The sequence below is a fragment of the Capra hircus genome, chromosome 23 (genome assembly GCF_001704415.2).
Source record: "Capra hircus breed San Clemente chromosome 23, ASM170441v1, whole genome shotgun sequence".
NCBI classification, from domain to species: domain Eukaryota; kingdom Metazoa; phylum Chordata; class Mammalia; order Artiodactyla; family Bovidae; genus Capra; species Capra hircus.
Genome location: NC_030830.1, coordinates 17,074,984 through 17,094,285, shown reverse-complemented (window position 1 = coordinate 17,094,285; position 19,302 = coordinate 17,074,984). Strand labels below are relative to the sequence as shown.

Sequence of the window (19,302 nt, the reverse complement as noted above, 5' to 3'; positions counted from 1 at the left end):
ATAATACTGAGTGCATTTCCTATTCTGTATATTACATCCCCATGACTTATTTATTTTTATGACCGGAAGTGTGTGCCTCTTAATCTCCTTCACCTATTGTGCCCATTCCCCCCACTCCAACTGCCCACCTCTGGCAATCACTAGTTTCTTCCCTGTATCTATGAGTCTGTCTCTGTTTTGTTTGTTCATTTGTTTTGTTCTTTAGATTCCATATAAGTGAAATTTAGATTTCATTTAAGTGAAATCATACAGTATTTGTCTTTCTCTGCTTGACTTGTTTCACTTAACATACTACACCCTCTAGGCTCATTCATGTTCTTGAAAATGACAAGATTTCATTCTTTTTATGGCTGAGTTTTGGAGAAGGCAATGGCACCCCACTCCAGTACTCTTGCCTGGGAAATCCCATGGACGGAGGAGCCTGGTAGGCTACAGTCCATGGAGTCACTAAGAGTCGGACACGACTGAGCGACTTCAGTTTCACTTTTCACTTTCATGCACTGGAAAAGGAAATGGCAACCCACTCCAGTGTTCTTGCCTAGAGAATCCCAGGGATGGCGGAGCCTGGTGGGCTTCCGTCTATGGGGTCACAGAGTCGGACACAACTGACGTGACTTAGCAGCAGTAGCAGCAGCAGTATTCTATTTGGAGAAGGCAATGGCATCCCACTCCAGTACTCTTGCCTGGAAAATCCCATGGACGGAGGAGCCTCATAGGCTGCAGTCCATGGGGTCGCAAAGAGTCGAATATGACTGAGCAACTTCACTTTCACTTTTCACTGTCATGCATTGGAGAAGGAAATGACAACCCACTCCAGTGTTCTTGCCTGGAGAATCCCAGGGACGGGGGAGCCCGGTGGGCTGCCGTCTATGAGGTCGCACGGAGTCGGACACGACTGAAGCAACAGCAACAACTGGCGGCAGCAGCAACATATTCCATTGTGTATGTAAACCACATGTTCTTTATCCATTTGTCCACTGATGGGTATAAAAGTTGTTTCCATATCTCGACTATTATAAATAGCACAGCAATAAACATGCAGGTACATATATGTTTTTTGAGTTAATGTTTTTGTTTTCTTCAGATAATCTCTGTCTTCTTGTTGATATTTTCCATTGTGAGACTTTCTTCCCATGTTTAATTTCCTTTAGTTCTTTAAATGCATTTTGAATAGATGATTTAAAGTCTTTGTCCTAGAAAGTCTAATACCTGAGCTTCTTCAGGGACAGTTTCTGTTGATAGGTTTTATTTTGTTTTGTGTGGATGGCTCATAATTTCTTATTTCTTTGCATGTCTCAATTTTTTGTTGAAAACTGGACAATTTAATTAATATTATTTGGGAACTCTGGAAATCAGATTCTCCCCCTTCCCTAAGACTTAAAAAAGAAAACAATTATGTATTTGGCTGCACCAGGTCTTAGTTGCAGTATGTGGGTTCTAATTCCCTGACCAGGGCTTGGACCTGGGCTTTCTTCATTAGGAGAGCAGAGTCTTAGCCACCAGAGAAGTTCCCTGAGGGTTTTATTGTTGTTTAATGACTTTTCTGAACTAGTTCTATAAAGTCTGTATTCTTTGTTATTTGAAAGAATAACACTGAAATCTCTGCTTAGTTACTTAGCAGTCAGCTAATGTTGGATAGAGATTTTTTTAAATGCTTGAAACCAGTTTAGTCTTAGCTTTTGCCAGGTGACTCTGTGTAAGCTGGGACATACTCTCAAACTCTCACCTTATAACTTTGCCTTAACATTTCCTTCCTGCTTCTTCAGAGCCTCAAGATAAGACAGGGGTGACTGTTTATGGCCTTTGAAGATCTTTTCTTAGCATGTGCACAGCCTGGTCATGTATTCAGCCCTACACATGTTTGGTCTTCTGAATTCCCAGGAATATGTCAGAGCTTTTCAAGTCCCCTATAGCCATTTGTTTCCTCAGCTTTTTTTCTCCTTAAGATTTTGGTTCACCTACTGGTTTCCCACAGTTCTTTCCATCACCCTGGGCTGCTTAATTATTCCCCAGTTGTCTCTGATTGTTTTCAACAAACAGACCCAGGAAAGAGGCTCTGGGCAAATCTGAGTCAAATTAAATAAAGACAGTCTTATAAATGGGGTCTTCCAGGGACCCAACAGACAAGTCAAATCATGACAATTTTCTGAGAAAAGGGCTAAAGAAGCTCGAAGCCCATTCCCTAACCACTCCAATGACTGCCAGTCTGCTGGTTTTCACTGTATTGTAGGCTCTTGGTTTTCAAGGCTACAACAGAGCTGGGGAAGGCAAATCCATCCAGAATTTCATTCAGCCTGTCCTTTAGACTCTCCCAGCACCTGTAGTAAGCAGCCTTCAGTGTGGCTTCTACAGTTGAGAGATACCCCTAAAACTGGGAAAGGTGAACAGGAAGACTTCAAAGCCTCTGGGAGGAATGTCATCCAACAAGGTGGGTATACTCTCTTGCAACATGAAAATAGGAATATTGTTAAAATCATGTCTCTTTAGTCCCCGCTCCTTATCCATGCCATCCTGCAGTTAGGCACATTTTATGTGCATTTTTACAGTCAAAGTTACCCAAAGATAAGATTATTTCTGGCTCTGTGGGTTTTTTCACCTTCTTTTTCTTTCTTGATTCCAAACTCTCCTCACAGTTTCAATTCCTCTCTCATACTTTGTTCTTCTTTCTGTTTCTAAGACGCCTAATTGTTTCAGATTCCTCCCTGCTCTGAAGTTTTTGTACCTGAAAATTAAATATTCAGAAATACTTTCTGGAGGAGTGGGAAATTCTCCAGAAATGGGTACAGAGGGAAGATTGTGAAGCTCATCCTGTATTGAAATGAAAGCTCGCATTGGATGATGACATTTTCCCATCAGTGTGACTTCCTCCTTTAAGCACTTCACATATGGTCATTTTTTTCTAAAACAGCAAATCATGTAGAAATGTTTAGTAAATAGCCAATCATTATAGCTTAAATTCTTATACTACAAAATAATATCGTATAACATGTTGATTTTCACATGTTCAACACAACACACACGTAATCATTTATGCATTTACTTAAATGTTTGCCACTGTGCCTAAAATATAGTAGATGTTCATTATCAATTTTTCAAATAGATAAATGGATGAATGAATTAATGAATGAAGGAATAAATGAATGAACACAGAAATGGGCAAGTAAAGAGTCTCAAAGCAAGGACATGACCTTGACATTTGCATACCTGGTACAGCACAAGGTAGATACCAATTGCTCAAAGTATAAAAGCTTTGCCATATTCTGAGTTCTGTTGTTAAACTTAGCCCATGATTGAAGTTGCTCAGGCATGTCCGACTCTTTGTGACCCCATGGACTATAGCCCACCAGGCTCCTCCATCCATGGGATTTTCTAGGCCAGAATACTGGATTGGGTTGCCATTTCCTTCTCCAGGGGATCTTCCCAACCTGGGAATTGAACCCAGGTCTCCCACATTGCAGGCAGATGCTTTACCGTCTGAGCCACGAGGGAATCCCAAGCTGTCACAAATCAGACTTGATTAAAATAGTTGGCTCACAGGATTCACACTGTGAAAGTAAGCTTCATCCTCACTTTCATTCTCTTCCTCAAATCCAATTATCAGAGCTGTTTGCCTCAGTCACTGAAATACAAGGTCCTTTGGTTGTTCCAGACTCACATCTTACTGTTTAGTCAAAGCCACTCTCTATAACCTACACCTCAGTAAACTGACTAGCCCTGAACACTGAGTTTCACAAGCCTCAGTCTTTTTTTCCAGGATGGATTTGAAGGGGATCAGAATATATTGCTCCAAAATATGCCCCATTAGCATGAGGATTATTTCCGCATATGTGTGTGTTAGGTCACTTGAGTCATGTCCAACTCTTTGTGACTCTATGGACTATAGCCTGCCAGGCTCCTCTGTCCATGGGATTCTCCAGGCAAGAATACTGGAGTGGGTTGCCATGCCCTCCTCCAGCGTGTCTTCCCAACTCAGAGATCCAACCCAGGTCTCCTGCATTGTAGGCTGATTCTCTACCATCTGAGCCACCAAGGAAGCCCCAACACCACCTGGGAAACCCTAAAAAAAATATTTTTAGCTGAAGGGAATTCAGAAATAGCAGACACAGAAAGCAGAGCTTTCTTCCATTCTGCCTAAAAACAGGGCATAAATTTCCCTTTGTAAAGGTTTTCCCCTCTTCTATAGCAGGAAAAGGAAAATGACTCTTCATTAACTGAAGGTCACTTTTATCACCAGAGATGAGATGAGCCTGCAAAGCATATCTTATTAAGCAATCCACGGGTAAAGAATCTGCCTGCAATGCAGAAGACACAGGAGACGGCAGTTCAGTCTCTGGGTAGGAAAGATCCCCTGGAGGGGGAAATAGCAACCCACTCTAGTGTTCTTGCCTGAGAAATCCTATAGACAGAGGAGCCTGGTGGGCTACAGTCCAAGGGTTGTAAAGAGTTGGACACAGCTGAGTGACTAAGCACGCACACACATATCTATCATACATTTCCTAGTCTCTCTCTCACAGTTCACCTCCCCTAGGAGCTCCAACCGCCTTGCCTTCCTTTGTCTGGTCTTCCTTCCTCTAGTTGCTTCTCCACAACTCATCACTCTTTGTTAAAATAGTATATAGCCCCCAAATCTAACCACTTCTTTGACATTTTAAGTTTTTTCTTATGAATTCCCCAAGCATATAAATATTAAGAAAATCTGTATGCCTCTTCTCTTATTAAACTGTTTTTGTCAATTTAGTGTGTATATTTTGTTCATTTTGCCATTTTTGTCATTTATATAATTAACTCATATTTATATTTTTATGAGGCTTTCTTAGTCAACATGATGTTTTTGAAATGGATTTGTATGGCTGCACGCGTCTGTAGGCCATTCATTCATTTTCCGCCTTAGCCAACACGTCTTGCATATACATCTTCGCTCTCTAAGGTGAGCATGAACTTTGGGAACAAGGAGCATGTTTTCTAACACAGTGCTCTCAAGGCATTCTCAGTGGCATCTGTGGCTTGTTCTTTGAGATTGTTATCTGTCTTTTTCAAATGTCTGAACTGGAAAAGACAAGACTGGGGAGACTGCCCAAAGGGCTATTGAGATTTTGTAGCGAACATGGTGGCTACTCACTTCCCATCCGCACTGAGGCCTCAGCCAGAGGAGTAGCCCTAAGCTGCCCTGTGAGAGATTACAACTGGGTGTGTGTGGTGTGCCATGTGCTATGTCAGTTCCTTTACATGAATTAGCCTTTGTAATCCTCAAAACAAGCCAAATGAGGAAGTGTGTTAGCTTGCTAGGGCTGCCATGACAAAGCACCCCAAGTTGGGTGGCTTACATAACCGAAGTTCATTGTTTCATGGTTTTGGAGGCTAGAAGTCTGAGACCAAGGCGTCATCAGGACCAGCTCCCTCTGAGGGAGGCAGGGAGAGCCTGCTCCATAGCTTCTGGTGGTTGGCTGGCAGTCTTTGGCATTCCTTGACTTCTAGACCTCTGCCTTCCTCTTCACAGGTTGTTCTCTCTGTGTGCCTGTCTGTGTCCAAATCCCCCCTTTTTATAAGAACAGTTGGATTTTTAGGGGGGGCATCCAATTCAAGTATTACCTCATCTTCACCAGTTACATCTGCAATTATCCTATTTTCAAATAAGGTCACATTCTGAGGTACTGGGGTTAAGAACTTCAACATATGGATTTCAGTTGTGGGTGGGAGGTGAGGACCCAGTTAAACGCATAACAAGGAGATATTATTTTCTCCATCTGAAGATGAGGAGATAGGCTAAGAGAGATTATGCTCAACTTGCTGAAGTAGAATGGCTGGGGACCCCAGGGTTGCTATGGTAACCTGGTGGTTCTGAGGTGGGAGAAAGTGGAGGTGATGCAGATCCCCAAGAGCCACGTGGATGCCTTGGTGACCCAGATCATTGTCAGTTACTCCATAAAGCTGTTTAGATGAGAGGCAATGGAATGAGCTTTAGTTAGTCCAGTCTGCCACTCACTTAGCTATGTGCTCTTAGAAAAGTTATTTAAGCTTTCCTAAGCTTACAGATGGAACCAGAGATCAAATTGCCAACATCTGCTGGATCAGGGAAAAAGCAAGAGAGTTCCAGAAAAACATCTATTTCTGCTTTATTGGCTATGCCAAAGCCTTTGACTGTGTGGATCACAGTAAACTGTGGACAATTCTGAAAGAGATGGGAATACCAGACCACCTGACCTGCCTCTTGAGAAACCTGTATGCAGGTCAGGAAGCAACAGTTAGAACCGGACATGGAACAACAGACTGGTTTCAAATAGCAAAAAGAGTACATCAAAGCTGTATATTGTCACCCTGCTTATTTAACTTACATGCAGAGTACATCATGAGAAATGCTGGACTGGAAGAAGCACAAGCTGGAATCAAGATTGCTGGGAGAAATATCAATCACCTCAGATATGCAGATGACACCACCCTTATGGCAGAAAGTGAAGAGGAACTAAAAAGCCTCTTGATGAAAGTGAAAGTGGAGAGTGAAAAAGTTGGCTTAAAGCTCAACATTCAGAAAACGAAGATCATGGCATCCGGTCCCATCACTTCATGGGAAATAGATGGGGAAACAGTGGAAACAGTGTCAGACTTTATTTTTGGGGGCTCCAAAATCACTGCAGATCGTGATTACAGCCATGAAATTAAAAGATGCTTACTCCTTGGAAGAAAAGTTATGACCAACCTAGATAGCATATTCAAAAGCAGAGACATTACTTTGCTAACTAAGGTCCATCTAGTCAAGGCTATGGTTTTTCCAGTGGTCATGTATGGATGTGAGAGTTGGACTGTGAAGAAGGCTGAGCACCGAAGAATTGATGCTTTTGAACTGTGGTGTTGGAGAAGACTCTTGAGAGTCCCTTGGACTGCAAAGAGATCCAACCAGTCCATTCTGAAGATCAACCCTGGGATTTCTTTGGAAGGAATGATGCTAAAGCTGAAGCTCCAGTACTTTGGCCACCTCATGCGAAGAGTTGACTCATTGGAAAAGACTCTGATGCTGGGAGGGATTGGGGGCAGGAGGAGAAGGGGACGACCGAGGATGAGATGGCTGGATGGCTTCACTGACTCAATGGACGTGAGTCTAAGTGAACTCCGGGAGTTGGTGATGGACTGGGAGGCCTGGCGTGCTGTGATTCATGGGGTCGACTGAGTGACTGAACTGAACTGAAGCTTACAGATAAAGCAATTTGCGAGAAAATAGCATCCACCTTGTGAGGTTGTGCAGATTAAAGGACATAGGACAATGGGTGAGAAATGTAGTGATCATCAAAACTGAAACCTGTCCTCTCATCCCAGCCACAATAAATGGAGCTCTTGTTAACATGCAGATTTCCTACATTTTGGGACCATTTTTTTGGATATAGTTTAAAAAAAAACACACACACATAACATAAATTTACCCTCTTAACAGTTTTTAAGTCCACATTTTAAGTCCATAATATGCACACCGTTGTGCAACAGATCTCTAGAACTTTTTCATCTTGCGTGACTGAAACTATATCCATTGAACAACTTGCCATTTTCCTCTCACCCCAGCCCCTGGCAACTATCATTTTGCTTGCTGTTCTATGAATTTGACTCCTTTAGGTACATTGAATAAGGGGAACCATACAGTACTGGTGTTTTTGTGACTGGCTTATTTCATTTAGCAAAATGTCCTCAAGCTTCATCCATTTTATAGCCTATAACAGGATTTCCTTCTTTTTTAAGGCTGAATAATATTCCATTGTATGTATATGCCACATTTTCATAATCCATTCATCCATTAATGGACATTTAGATTACTTTCATATCTTGGCTATTGTGAATAGTGCTGCAATGAACATGGCAATACAAGCATCAATTCAAGATCTTGCTTTCAAATTTGGCGGGGAGGGGGCAGCAGTGGGGGCGGGGAGGTAGTGGGGGGTGGGGCACAGTGTATGCCCAGGATTGGGCTTGCTGAATCATATGGTAATTCTATTTTTTAATTTTTTGAGGAACCCCCATACCGTATTCCATAGTGACTTCATCTTCCAATTCAAGCCCATTAATATAATTTAGGTAATTAATCACAATCCTTGACCAGAAAAGTCATTTGAATGGGAATTGGGGTGGAGGATGTAGTGGAAAGGTTAGAAAGAAAGGGAGAAGAGGTGATCTAGAGAAAGACTTCAGCTCCAGCTATCTGCCTGTCAGGGTATTTCTCAAGGTGGGAGGGGCACTGTTGGCATTTAGAGCTGGACAGGCCTTCCTCTCAAGCCACTATCCCATGCATTGCAGAAAGGTTACCAAGACATTAAATATCAGCCATACCCCTAGTCATTGTGCATCCGCAAACACTCACTATTTCCAAACTCACCCCAAGGATGGTCCCAGCCCCGGCTGAGCTCAGTTAGAGGTTCCTACAGGCCCCAGGCTACATATTCTCTTTGAAAACCCTATGGCAGCCAGCACAGGGGGAAGCCCACTGCTGGTGCTCAAAGGATATGGAGCAGTGGGAACTGTCTTTAGCAACTCTTTAGTGATGGGGATCCAAAATGGTACAGCTACTTTGGAAGACAATTTGGCAGTTTCATACAAAACTCAACATGCTTTTACCATAGTGCTATGCTATGCTAAGTTGTGTCTGACTCTGCACGCCTACGGAGCCTGCCAGCCTCCTCAGTCCATGGGATTCTCCAGGCAAGAGTACTGGAGTGGGTTGCCAGTTCCTTCTCCAGTGGATCTTCCTGACCCAGGTATCAAACTCTCGTCTCATGTCTCCTGCATAGGCAGGTGGGTTCTTTACCACTAGCGCCACCTGGGAAGCCATTTTTACCATACAATAAGTAATCCTACTCCTTTTTATGCACTCAGAGGAGTTGAAAATTTATGTCCACACAAAAACCTGCACATAGATATTTATATCAGCTTTGTTCATGATTGCCTAAAATTGGAAGCAACCAAGGTATCCTTCTGTAGGTGAATAGATAAATAAGCTGTGTTATATCAACAATGGAATATTATTCAGTCTTAAGAAAGGAGGGATTCCCTGGTAGCTCAGCTGGTAAAGAATCTGCCTGCAATGCAGAAGACTCCAGTTCAACTCCTGGGTCGAGAAGATCCACTGGAGAAGGGATAGGCTACCCACTCTAGTATTCTTGGGCTTCCCTGGTGGCTCAACTGATAAAGAATCCACCTGTAATGCTGAAGACCTGGGTTCGATCTCTGGGTTAGAAAAATCCGTTGGAGAAGGGAACAGCTACCTACTCCAGTATTCTGGCCTGGAGAATTCCATGGACTGTATAGTCCATAAGGTAGCAAAGAGTTGGACAAGACTGAGCGACTTTCAGTTTCACTTTCAAGAAGAAATGAGCTATCAAGCCATGAAAAGGAGGAAACTTAAATGCATACTACTATGACAAACATAGACAGTGTATTAAAAAGCAGAGACATCACTTTGCCAACAAAGGTCCATATAGTCAAAGCTATGGTTTTTCCAGTAATCCTGTACAGATGTGAGAGTTGGACCATAAAGAAGGCTGAGCGCCAAAGAATTGATGCTTTCATATTGTGGTGCTGGAGAAGACTCTTGAGAGTCCCTTAGACAGCAAGGAGATCAAACCAGTCCATCCTAAAGGAAATCAACCCTGAATATTCATTGGAAGGACTGATGCTGAAGCTCCAATACTTTGCCCACCTGATGTGAAGAGCAGACTCATTGGAAAAGACCCTGATGCTAGGAAAGATTGAGGGCAAGATGAGAAGGAGGGGGTCAGAGAATGAGATGATTGGATGGCATCAGCGACTCAATGGACATGAGTTTGAGCAAACTCAGGGATATAGTGTAGGACAGGGAAGCCTGTTGTGCTGCAGTTCATGGGGTCACAAAGAGTCAGACACGACTTAGTGACTGAACAACAACAACTAGGTGAAAGAAGCCAATTTGAAAAGTGTACATTTTGTATGATTCCAGCTATGACATTCTAGAACAGGCAGAACTATGGAAACAGTAAAAAGATCAATGGTTGCCAGGGGTTGTGGTAGGGAGGGATAAATAAGCAAAGCAAGGGGATTTTTAAGGCAGAAAAACTACTTTGTATGAGACTATAATGGTGGATACATGTCACTATATAACTGTCCAAGCCCAGAGTGTATATGCTGCTGCTACTGCTGCTAAGTTGCTTCAGTCGTGTCCAACTCTGTGTGATCCCATGGACTGCAGCCTACCAGGCTCCTCCATCCATGGGATTTTCCAGGCAAGAGTACTGGAGTGGGTTGCCATTGCCTTCTCCGCATAGTGTATATACAACACCAAGAATGAACCTTGCTGCTGCTGCCAAGTCGCTTCAGTCGTGTCCAACTCTGTGTGATCCCATGGACTGCAGCCTACCAGGCTCCTCCGTCCATGGGATTTTCCAGGCAAGAGTACTGGAGTGGGTTGCCATTGCCTTCTCCGCATAGTGTATGTACAACACCAAGAATGAACCTTGCTGCTGCTGCCAAGTCGCTTCAATCATGTCCGACTCTGTGCGACCCCATAGACGGCAGCCTAGCAGGCTCCTCCGTCCCTGGGATTCTCCAGGCAAGAACACTGGACTCAGTTGCCATTTCCTTCTCCAATGCATGAAAGTGAAAAGTGAAAGTGAAGTTGCTCAGTCATGTCCGATTCTTTGCGACCCCATGGATTGCAGCCTACCAGGCTCCTCCGTCCATGGGATTTTCCAGGCAAGAGTACTGGAGTGGGGTGCCAGTGCCTTCTCCAAAGAATGAAAAGATTGTAAAGCTTGGACTCTGGATGATGATGATTTATCAGTGTAGGTTCATTAGTTGTAACACACATACCACTCTGGGAGGGAGGGGGAGATGGGGAGCGGTGGCGGTGGAGTGGGGTTTGATAATGAGGGGGGGCTATGTATGGGAGGAAGCAGGGGATTATGGGAAATTGCTATTACTTCCTCTCAGTTTTGCTATGAATCTAAAACTGCTCTAGAAAACAAAGTCTGTTAATATATATGTACATATTTTTAAAACCCTACTCAGTAAACAGAATTGCTAGAAGTAAACACCTTGGGCCAATAACTGCCCACCATCATCTCTAGTTGCATTTTCCGAGCTTCTGACACCTGAGGGGAGAGGGCTGAGAAACCCCTAGTGAAGTTGCAGTTCACTCAGATTTGTGTTTGAACAGCAGTATAGAATTTAGCACACTTCGGGTGTTTCCATACGGTGATGCCAACCACTGGTACTCACGTGACAGCTCAGCGGTTACTCCTCATTCTGGGAGGAACTGCCTTCTGAGTTACATTTTCTACTTTCTGCTTTAGCGGTAAGTCTGAAGTATCAGACTGAGTCAGTATTATTAAATGGAAGTTTTTTGATCCAAACAATTTACCAAAGATGAACTGAGTCATTAAGAGTCTACATGTGCATTAAATTTGGTTTAAGTTTTGGAAAGTTTCTAATCCTCAAATTTTGTTACAAAAAAAGAAAAATGCAACTATTACTGACTAAAAGAAAAGCTCTGTCCCTCCAAACGCCTGCGTAGGTCTAACAGAGAGGCTTGCTGTCCTTCCAGATAAATTGTCACTGAAGCAAAACTGAGAGAGGAGAAATGTGAGCCCCCTCTCTTTCAACACTACCCATTGTGTTTAAATTCACAAGTTGGAAAGTTAAACGCCTACCTTCCTCTTTAAGAAAATATGAAAGTTGTTGCTAGAAAATAAAATTCATTGCCCTCAGACTTAAAGTGTTATCTGTGTTCAGCTTCAACCGGATCTGCAGCCCACTTCCAAAAAAAAAAAAGAGAGAGAGAGAGAGAGAGAATTCTTTCTTGTCAGTGGTGAAAATCACCCCACCTGGAATGCACTTTTCAAAAGGTTCTCGAAGCCTATTCATATGAATGAAGCTGCTTTCTCAAGGGCAGAGGCGGAAGCTGCCCTCTTGGGGCGCTTAGGCAACCTGGGGAAGGGAAACCGCCTCTGGGGCCAGTGAGGCTGCCGGGGCTACGTGCAGGCTGCAACGCTGACCGCCATCTCCAAGATGCAGTACCTGGACCCCGAGGAGCTGCTGATGGATGAAGAGGATGATGTTTTTGGTGAAGGTAAACATGTCTTTCTGGCAGGAGCCTTTCTGATCGACTGCTTAGCTCTGACACTGTTGGAAACTTTGAAACAACTAAGGAACTGGAGGACTTTGACAGCATCCCGGATGGGATGATACCCCAGGAGTGCAGCGCAAAACTGGGACAATGGAATTTAATGGGTCTTTCAAATGCCTTTTTTTTTTTTTTTTTTTTTGGGAAACTGATGAAAGGTTCAGTTTAGGGTAAAAAATAGAGCTGATATCCCTTTGTCCCTCTTCTATGCTCTCTTGTCTAACACCTAAGGGAAGTCTGTCTCCCTGCTCAGCAGGAGTGGTTGGACTGATGGGAATGTTCTCCACGGTGCCACGCTGCTTAGCCCTGCACTACACCCGGCTGCCTCTGTTCTCTCTCTGCCTTTGGATCTTTCCCTCTCTCACTCTTCCTGGCACCCTGGCACCCCAGATCTGTCAGTTGCCTCTCCCTTTCCCTCTCCTTCTAGGCTGGGAGGTGGCAGCCTTACTAGTTTCTGACACCCACTACACTGCCTGGGTTTCCCTAGGTAGACCTATGTGGTGGAATTTGACATTAAAGGTTGCAAATTGAAATGGCTAACCTTGTAATCTACAGATTCCTTGTTCAACTGCTGCTTATAAGATTGGGCTGCAGGCAAGAGCTTTTCAAGAATTTGGAACTGTCAAATTAATGGTTATCTGGATTCAGGGACCTCATAAATTCATTTTTATTCACAAGAACCATATCTGGTATTACCCTATCAAGTCATTTTTTTAAAGGAGCTCTTGTAAAATTTTTTGCAGTTACCCAAGTAGTTCAAGTTTATTGAAGACAAATGAAAGAGTATAGCACAGTGATCTAATCATCTAGGATGCAACCATTATTGATGTCTGTCTTTACATTACTTTGTTGTAGCCTCAGAAATATTTAAAACCATATATATATATATTTTTTTTAATCACAATTTAAGACAGCTTAAAGAATATCTCCCCGAACTTCGTTGCTGTTTGCCACATTCTCAGACTGTTGTTTTACTTGGATGACAGGTAGAGCCACTCTGACTTGAAGCTTGCTCTCAGGCTCCATTCCTCAGCTTTCACTTCTACTTACAGATGTTTTCTCTGTGTATACATACTTAGATATTTACCCCCTTCAGGAATTAGAACATGTTTACAACTAGGAAGATAAGCCTAAATGGGACGATTTGGTAGTTATCTACCCAACCTTCAAAACACCAAGCCACAGTTTCTCCTTTGCCTCAAAGGGAGATGGTAAAGCCTCTTCCTACAATGCGAGAGACCTGGGTTTGATCCCTGGGTCGGGAAGGTCCCCTGGAGAAGACAATGGCAACCCACTCCAGTATTCTTGCCTGGAAAATCCCATGGAGGGAGGAGCCTGGTAGGCTACAGTTCATGGGGTCTCAAAGAGTCGGACACGACTGAGCGACTTCACGACTCGTGTCTGACTCTTTGCAGTAGTGAAGTCGCTCAGTCGTGTCCGACTCTTTGCGACCCGTGGACTGTAGCCCACCAAGCTCCTCCGTCCATGGGATTATCCAGGCAAGAATACTAGAGTGGGTTGCCATTTCCTTCTCCAGGGGATCTTCCCGACCCAGGGATCAAACCCAGGTCTCCCACATTGCAGGCAGACGCTTTAACCTCTGCACCACCAGGGAAGCTACTACTACTACAGTGCTAAAGAGCGCCACCTATAGACAGATGCAACCACTGCACTATAAATTACTAAGGCCACCTGATGCGACGAACTGACTCATTTGAAAAGATCCTGATGCTGGGAAAGATTGAAAGCGGGAGGAGAAGCGGATGACAGAGGATGAGATGGTTGGATGTCATCACCGACTCAATGGACATGAGCTTACTCCTGGAGTAAGCTCCGGGAGTTGGTGATGGACAGGGAAGCTTGGCATGCTGCAGTCCATGGGATCACAAAGAGTCGGACACGACTGAGTGGTTGAACTGAACTGATAGATTTAAGTGGCCCCTCTCCGAAGGGCTTCCCAGGTGGCACAGTGGTAAAGAATCTGCCAACCAGTATAGGAGAGGCAAGAGACAAGCGTTCAATCCCAGAGTCGGGAAGAGGCCCTGGAGTAGGAAATGGCAACCAATTCCAGTATTCTTGCCTGAAAAATTCCATGAACAGAGGAGCCTGGCGGGCTACAGTCCATGGAGTCACAAAGAGTCAGACACAACTGAACATGTGAGCACTCTGAAAATTAAGACCTCAACGAAGCAGGAATTGAGGAGCCTGTAAGATCTTTCTCCTGAGCAGTCATGATTATCAAGGTGATGATTTCAACCTCAACAGGCACTGTAAAGAGTCAAGTTGGGAGTCAGACAAGATTCCGATTCAAACTCTCATTTTGCTTCTTATTACCTATGTGGTTTAAACAAGGTAATTGCTAAACTAAACCTCTGTTTCCTCAGTGGGGAGATGGAACAATAATACCTATTGGGTTGTACAAATTACCTTCATAATAGATTCATAATATTTGCATGGTGCTTCACAGGTGATATACTTTATACTTTTCCAGACTGATTTTCTCATTTAACTTAATCTCTGCAGATTAGAGAGAGAATCCTTACAATTCCTGTATCTAGCATATTTTTATCCAGCTTTTGGAGTCATGGATCATGTTTGCCTAGCTTGTCTGGGTAGTTCCTTCATTTTAAGTAAGCTCCCTGCAGAATATTAGTCAAGAGCTTCGTCTCCAGACCTACACTGCCTGAGCTCTGCCACTTAATTTACTCTGTGATTTTAAGCTGGTTACTCCACCTCTCTGTGTCTCAGTTTACTCACTGTAAAATGGACTACAAACTTCCTAGGGTGGTATATGGATTAAATATTATTAATATTTAAGAAGGTGCTAAGCACTCAGTTCAGTTCAGTTCAGTCGCTCAGTTGTGTCCGACTCTTTGTGACCCCATGAATCACAGCACGCCACGCCTCCCTGTCCATCACCAACTCCCGGAGTTCACTCAGACTCACGTCCATCGAGTCAGTGATGCCATCCAGCCATCTCATCCTCTGTCATCCCCTTCTCCTCCTGCCCCCATCCCTCCCATCAACAGGGTCTTTTCCAATAAGTCAACTCTAATTCACAAAAATGGGTTCCTAGAATAGGTCAGAAAGTGATGTATAAAAGGAATTCTATACAGAGTTTTTTTCCATGTCTGGTTAACGTAGTGTCTGATTAGCCCTTCACGTTCTTCTGTGCATGGAATTCCCCAGGCAAGAATACTGGAGTGGGTTGCCATTCCCTTTTCCAAGTATATTCAAAATAGGACTTATCACAGAAAAATTGATTTATAAACCTCTTTTCAGAGGTATGATAGGGTGGAAGTACCAATAGACAAGGGATTAGAAGCCTGGATTATAGTCCTGCTCCTGCTGTTTTGCAGATGTAGGAGCTTAGGCAAGTCACTTAACCTTGTTGAGCCTCATTTTTCATCTATAGTAAAAGAGTTGATTACATATTCTCTTGGATCTCATTTGAAAAGCTCCAGCATTCTATTACGTCATCTTTTCTGCACAGTGGCATCTACCTAGAGGAATTAAAGCTGCTTGGAGGCTTCCTCCATGCTTTTGGCTCACTTAAACATGCCTAAGAAAGCAGAAAGCTTTTGGTCCAATCAGTTTCCTCTAACATAAAGGAAGGAAGAGGCCTAGGAGCTTGTTACTAAGGCAACTGTATTTCCTTGTAATGGATACACTTTTAAAGGACACTTTCCCCCTAAAGAAACACACATTGAGGATTTTGGTCCATTTGGTTGAAAGTATATATAATTCATTTAGATTTATGGACCACAGAAAGATCTGGGAAGAAAAAACGTGAGTTGTGCTCACAATATGCTTTTAACTGCTTTTCTGAGATCCTGTTTGCTTCAGCTTTTGTTTTCTGTGGTTAAAGAAAATGTTAAAGTTCACGTAATTAAGAACCATTGGTGTGTAACTTTGCTTTTGTTCTAGGAGAGAGTTGCATATGGTTAGTGAGAAAGAAAGAAGCAGTCACCCACCTACCCACCAGAAACCTCAGTATTTGTTTCTCTCTCTCCTTCCCTCTTTCTCTCTCTCTCTTACACACACACACACACACACACACACACACACACACACAGAGGTTGGCTTTCCAACCATCATCATGCTATTTAGAAAATGGTTCCAATCAGGTAGGCTGTGTTCTTTGCTGGGAGAATGATTGATTTGATTACCACGCTATTGAAAAACCAATAATTGGAATTAGAGAGCTCCTTTCTCATTATTGTTTCAAGCATATCAAAGTAAAGAGGGCTTTCATCTGTTTTGTCACTGTGCCTTCTTGACAGGCAGTCTGGTGTATGTTAGTAGAAAGAACTGGATGGATAATAATAGTAGTGATAACTGTAACAATTATGATGGTGATAATAATAATAGAAAAAAAAGTGTTGTGCACAGTGGAGGCCCTTGGCTGGCTTTCAAGGACAGAACAGGATTCGTGTGTGGGAATAAACAGTTCTTCAGGTGGTGGTCTACCAGCAGCTCAGCAGCCAAAATCACTCCTTGGCACAAGTCAAAGTTGCAGTTCTTCTTTCCTTAGAACCACAAGCTTTCCCTGCCTTTGTTTTCACCCCTCTGTTGTCAAGGGCAGTGATGAGAATAAAAAAACCACCACCAGTTCACAGTCATCTGTGCAAAGTATTTCTCAGACTTATATATTTCCTGAACACTTACATGCCTGTTAGGATCTTGCTTCTGGAAAGACCACTGGAACCTGCAATGTGTTTGCCAGACCTGCAGATGTTCTGGTACAATGAAGCACAGCATAGGATTACAGTGTCTAGGGAGGTTGTATCAAACTCTCCAAAGGAGAATGCTCCCAGATGGAGATAAACTGGCAGAAGGGAGTCCACTGGACAGATAGCTGCTTGTCGGTCTTAAAGAGATCAAGAGACGCTTGGGGAAAAAAATGCTACACAGTTTTGAACCAAAGCTCTCTCCTTTCCTCAAGCCAATTAAGCCAACATTTTTTCCCCCTTTCAAAAGTAACTTCAAAAAAGTTTGTCAAAAAGAGAATTCTAAGTAGAATAGATGCCCACTTTGTCTTTCTTTGTAAACTGCTTATGAAGCCAAAGTACATTTTTTTTTTTAAATAAGTTAACAGTTATGCAACCTGTTATAATCTGGCATGTTTTGATATTGTTTACTGAATTACGTTTTCCCTTTCCAAAATTGAAAGAAGAAAAGGAAGAAGGAAAGAAGAAAGGAAGGAAGAAGAGATTAAATAAGTTTATGTACAAAACCAATAGATTCTGAAAGTTCAGGCTGGTTTAGTCAAACCCTTTATGGGGAAAATGTTGAGAAAGAGAACATAAAGTGTATGTGCCTTGGCTAAACAGAGTTAGACTTTTTTGTTTGATTATGCCACATTTCATAGTTATAAATATAATAATTGTAATTTGGCTGTGTTAGTCCTTTTTCAAAAATACTCGTATCTGGGGTTCTCAAATGAAACCCAAGTAAGGGATTGAAGAAGGAGCAGGAAGAGTCTACCGTACTTTCCTGGGCTGAAAAAAGTTGATCATTCTTTACTTTTGCAGTTTGCTAGATCGCTTGGATCAGTTTGCATTCTCAGACTCCTGGAGAAATGCTTCATTTGGAAGTCATTTTCCCTACTTTATTTGCCACAGAGGCCGGAGCAGACACAGACCTCCCCACAATTATTCATGCCTGTGTGACCTATGCCTTGGATTACTACAAAACATTCCCTTCCCAGAGATGTCTAGGAAGCTTGCTTTGGCTGGTGCCAAAGAGATGGTGTCATTTCAGGGGCACAAACTAAAATAGCACATTGCACTAAAGCGATGCAGGCTGTCTTAGCCACCAGTCCACCCCTTGATTTACAGCCCCTAGTGACCTCTGGATGACCTACTTAGATCAGGCCAAAGCCAAAAAGGGGCCCAGTATCACAAATAAAGTACTTAAAATGCTCATTTAATAATTTTATGAGCAGCCAGTAAAGTCTTTTCAGGAATGGTATGAAATAGCCTTGAGTATATCTTCTATAGGACTTGAGTTGAAATACAAATATATGCATAACCACTGTTTGTGGGGGGGGGGGGGAGTTAAAAAAAGAAAAAAGAAATGTGTACTTGTTATGACCAAAGCAGTGAAATAAATTGAGAGAACTGCCCTTGCTCCTTGATAAGAATTATTTCACTCCTGAAGTCAATATATTTTTTATAAAGAGATGTGATATATCCAGTTACCTATGCCTCACATGTTTTCCTGTGCTTAGCAAATATCGGCTCATTCCACTTCTCATTTATTTTTAGATGGCTAAGTTTTGTCTATGAATTTTTTACCAAACAGTGGTGACATTGAATGAAAAGGTTTGCAACTCAGTTGGTTTTAGAAGAGATTTTAAAGACGGAAAAGTATTAGTTGAATCAAGTTGAAATTATTTCAAGTACCTGAAGGACAGGGAAGAAGGAAAAATAATAGTGACTGGTCCCAGCAAGCAAAAATAGAAAGAAGAAAATGAAAATACCCCACTGCAGGGGCTAGTAGGCTATTGAACATGTATGTACTTCCTTGACAGAATGTTCCAGGCTGCATTGGAGTTGGAGGCTGGTTTCTGGGGAGCTGAAATGTGGATGTGCCTGACTGACCAGAAGGGTCATGATTCCATAGCATGTGTACGATCCATAGTGAAGGGATTTGGCAAGAATCTGAAGTGTTTGATCCCTGTTGATAGACAAACCAGGTCATAAGCTGAAAAACCACTGCACTTTGTGCTGTGTAGACAAAGCCTATCTCATCACTTAGCAAGAATTTCCCTTCAAGAAAAATAGAACAATTTACTTGATCACTTTTAGATATTTTTAAGAGAAATATTTTGACATATATGCTGGGATAACGATCACAAAGCAAGTATAATGGCCAGTTTCACTCCAGAAGGCAAATTCATGATAATTTATACTATCATTATTCTTTCACGTGTGGACTGTCCATAGCTTACACTTTTCATGCCTTAACCTGCTAAACAGAGGCTTCAGGCAGAAGACATTTAAGATCAGTTATGGATACAAAGTAAAAGTTTTAGGTGTTAAACTGTGAAAGTAAGGAAAATGTGAACTTTTGGCAAGGTGACTTGTCTATTTTCCCAACTGTTGTTCATTTGCTAAGTTGTATCTGACCTTTTGCAACCCCATGAACTGCAGCACACCAGGCTCCCC

The 19,302-nt window shown here is 42.6% G+C and overlaps 1 protein-coding gene across 2 annotated transcripts in view; it reads left to right on the top strand.

Annotated features, from left to right (window-relative positions):
- Window positions 11,941–19,302, top strand: part of FAM65B (family with sequence similarity 65 member B) — a 109,546-nt gene continuing 102,184 nt past the window's right edge. Inside the window, exon 1 of one of the 2 annotated variants that reach the window (XM_005696773.3) lies at window positions 11,941–12,076. In XM_005696773.3, coding sequence (XP_005696830.1) covers window positions 12,016–12,076 — 61 coding nt within the window. In that variant the 5' untranslated portion in view covers window positions 11,941–12,015. The remainder of the gene's footprint in view (window positions 12,077–19,302) is intronic. The other variant, XM_018039210.1, reaches the window with a different exon arrangement.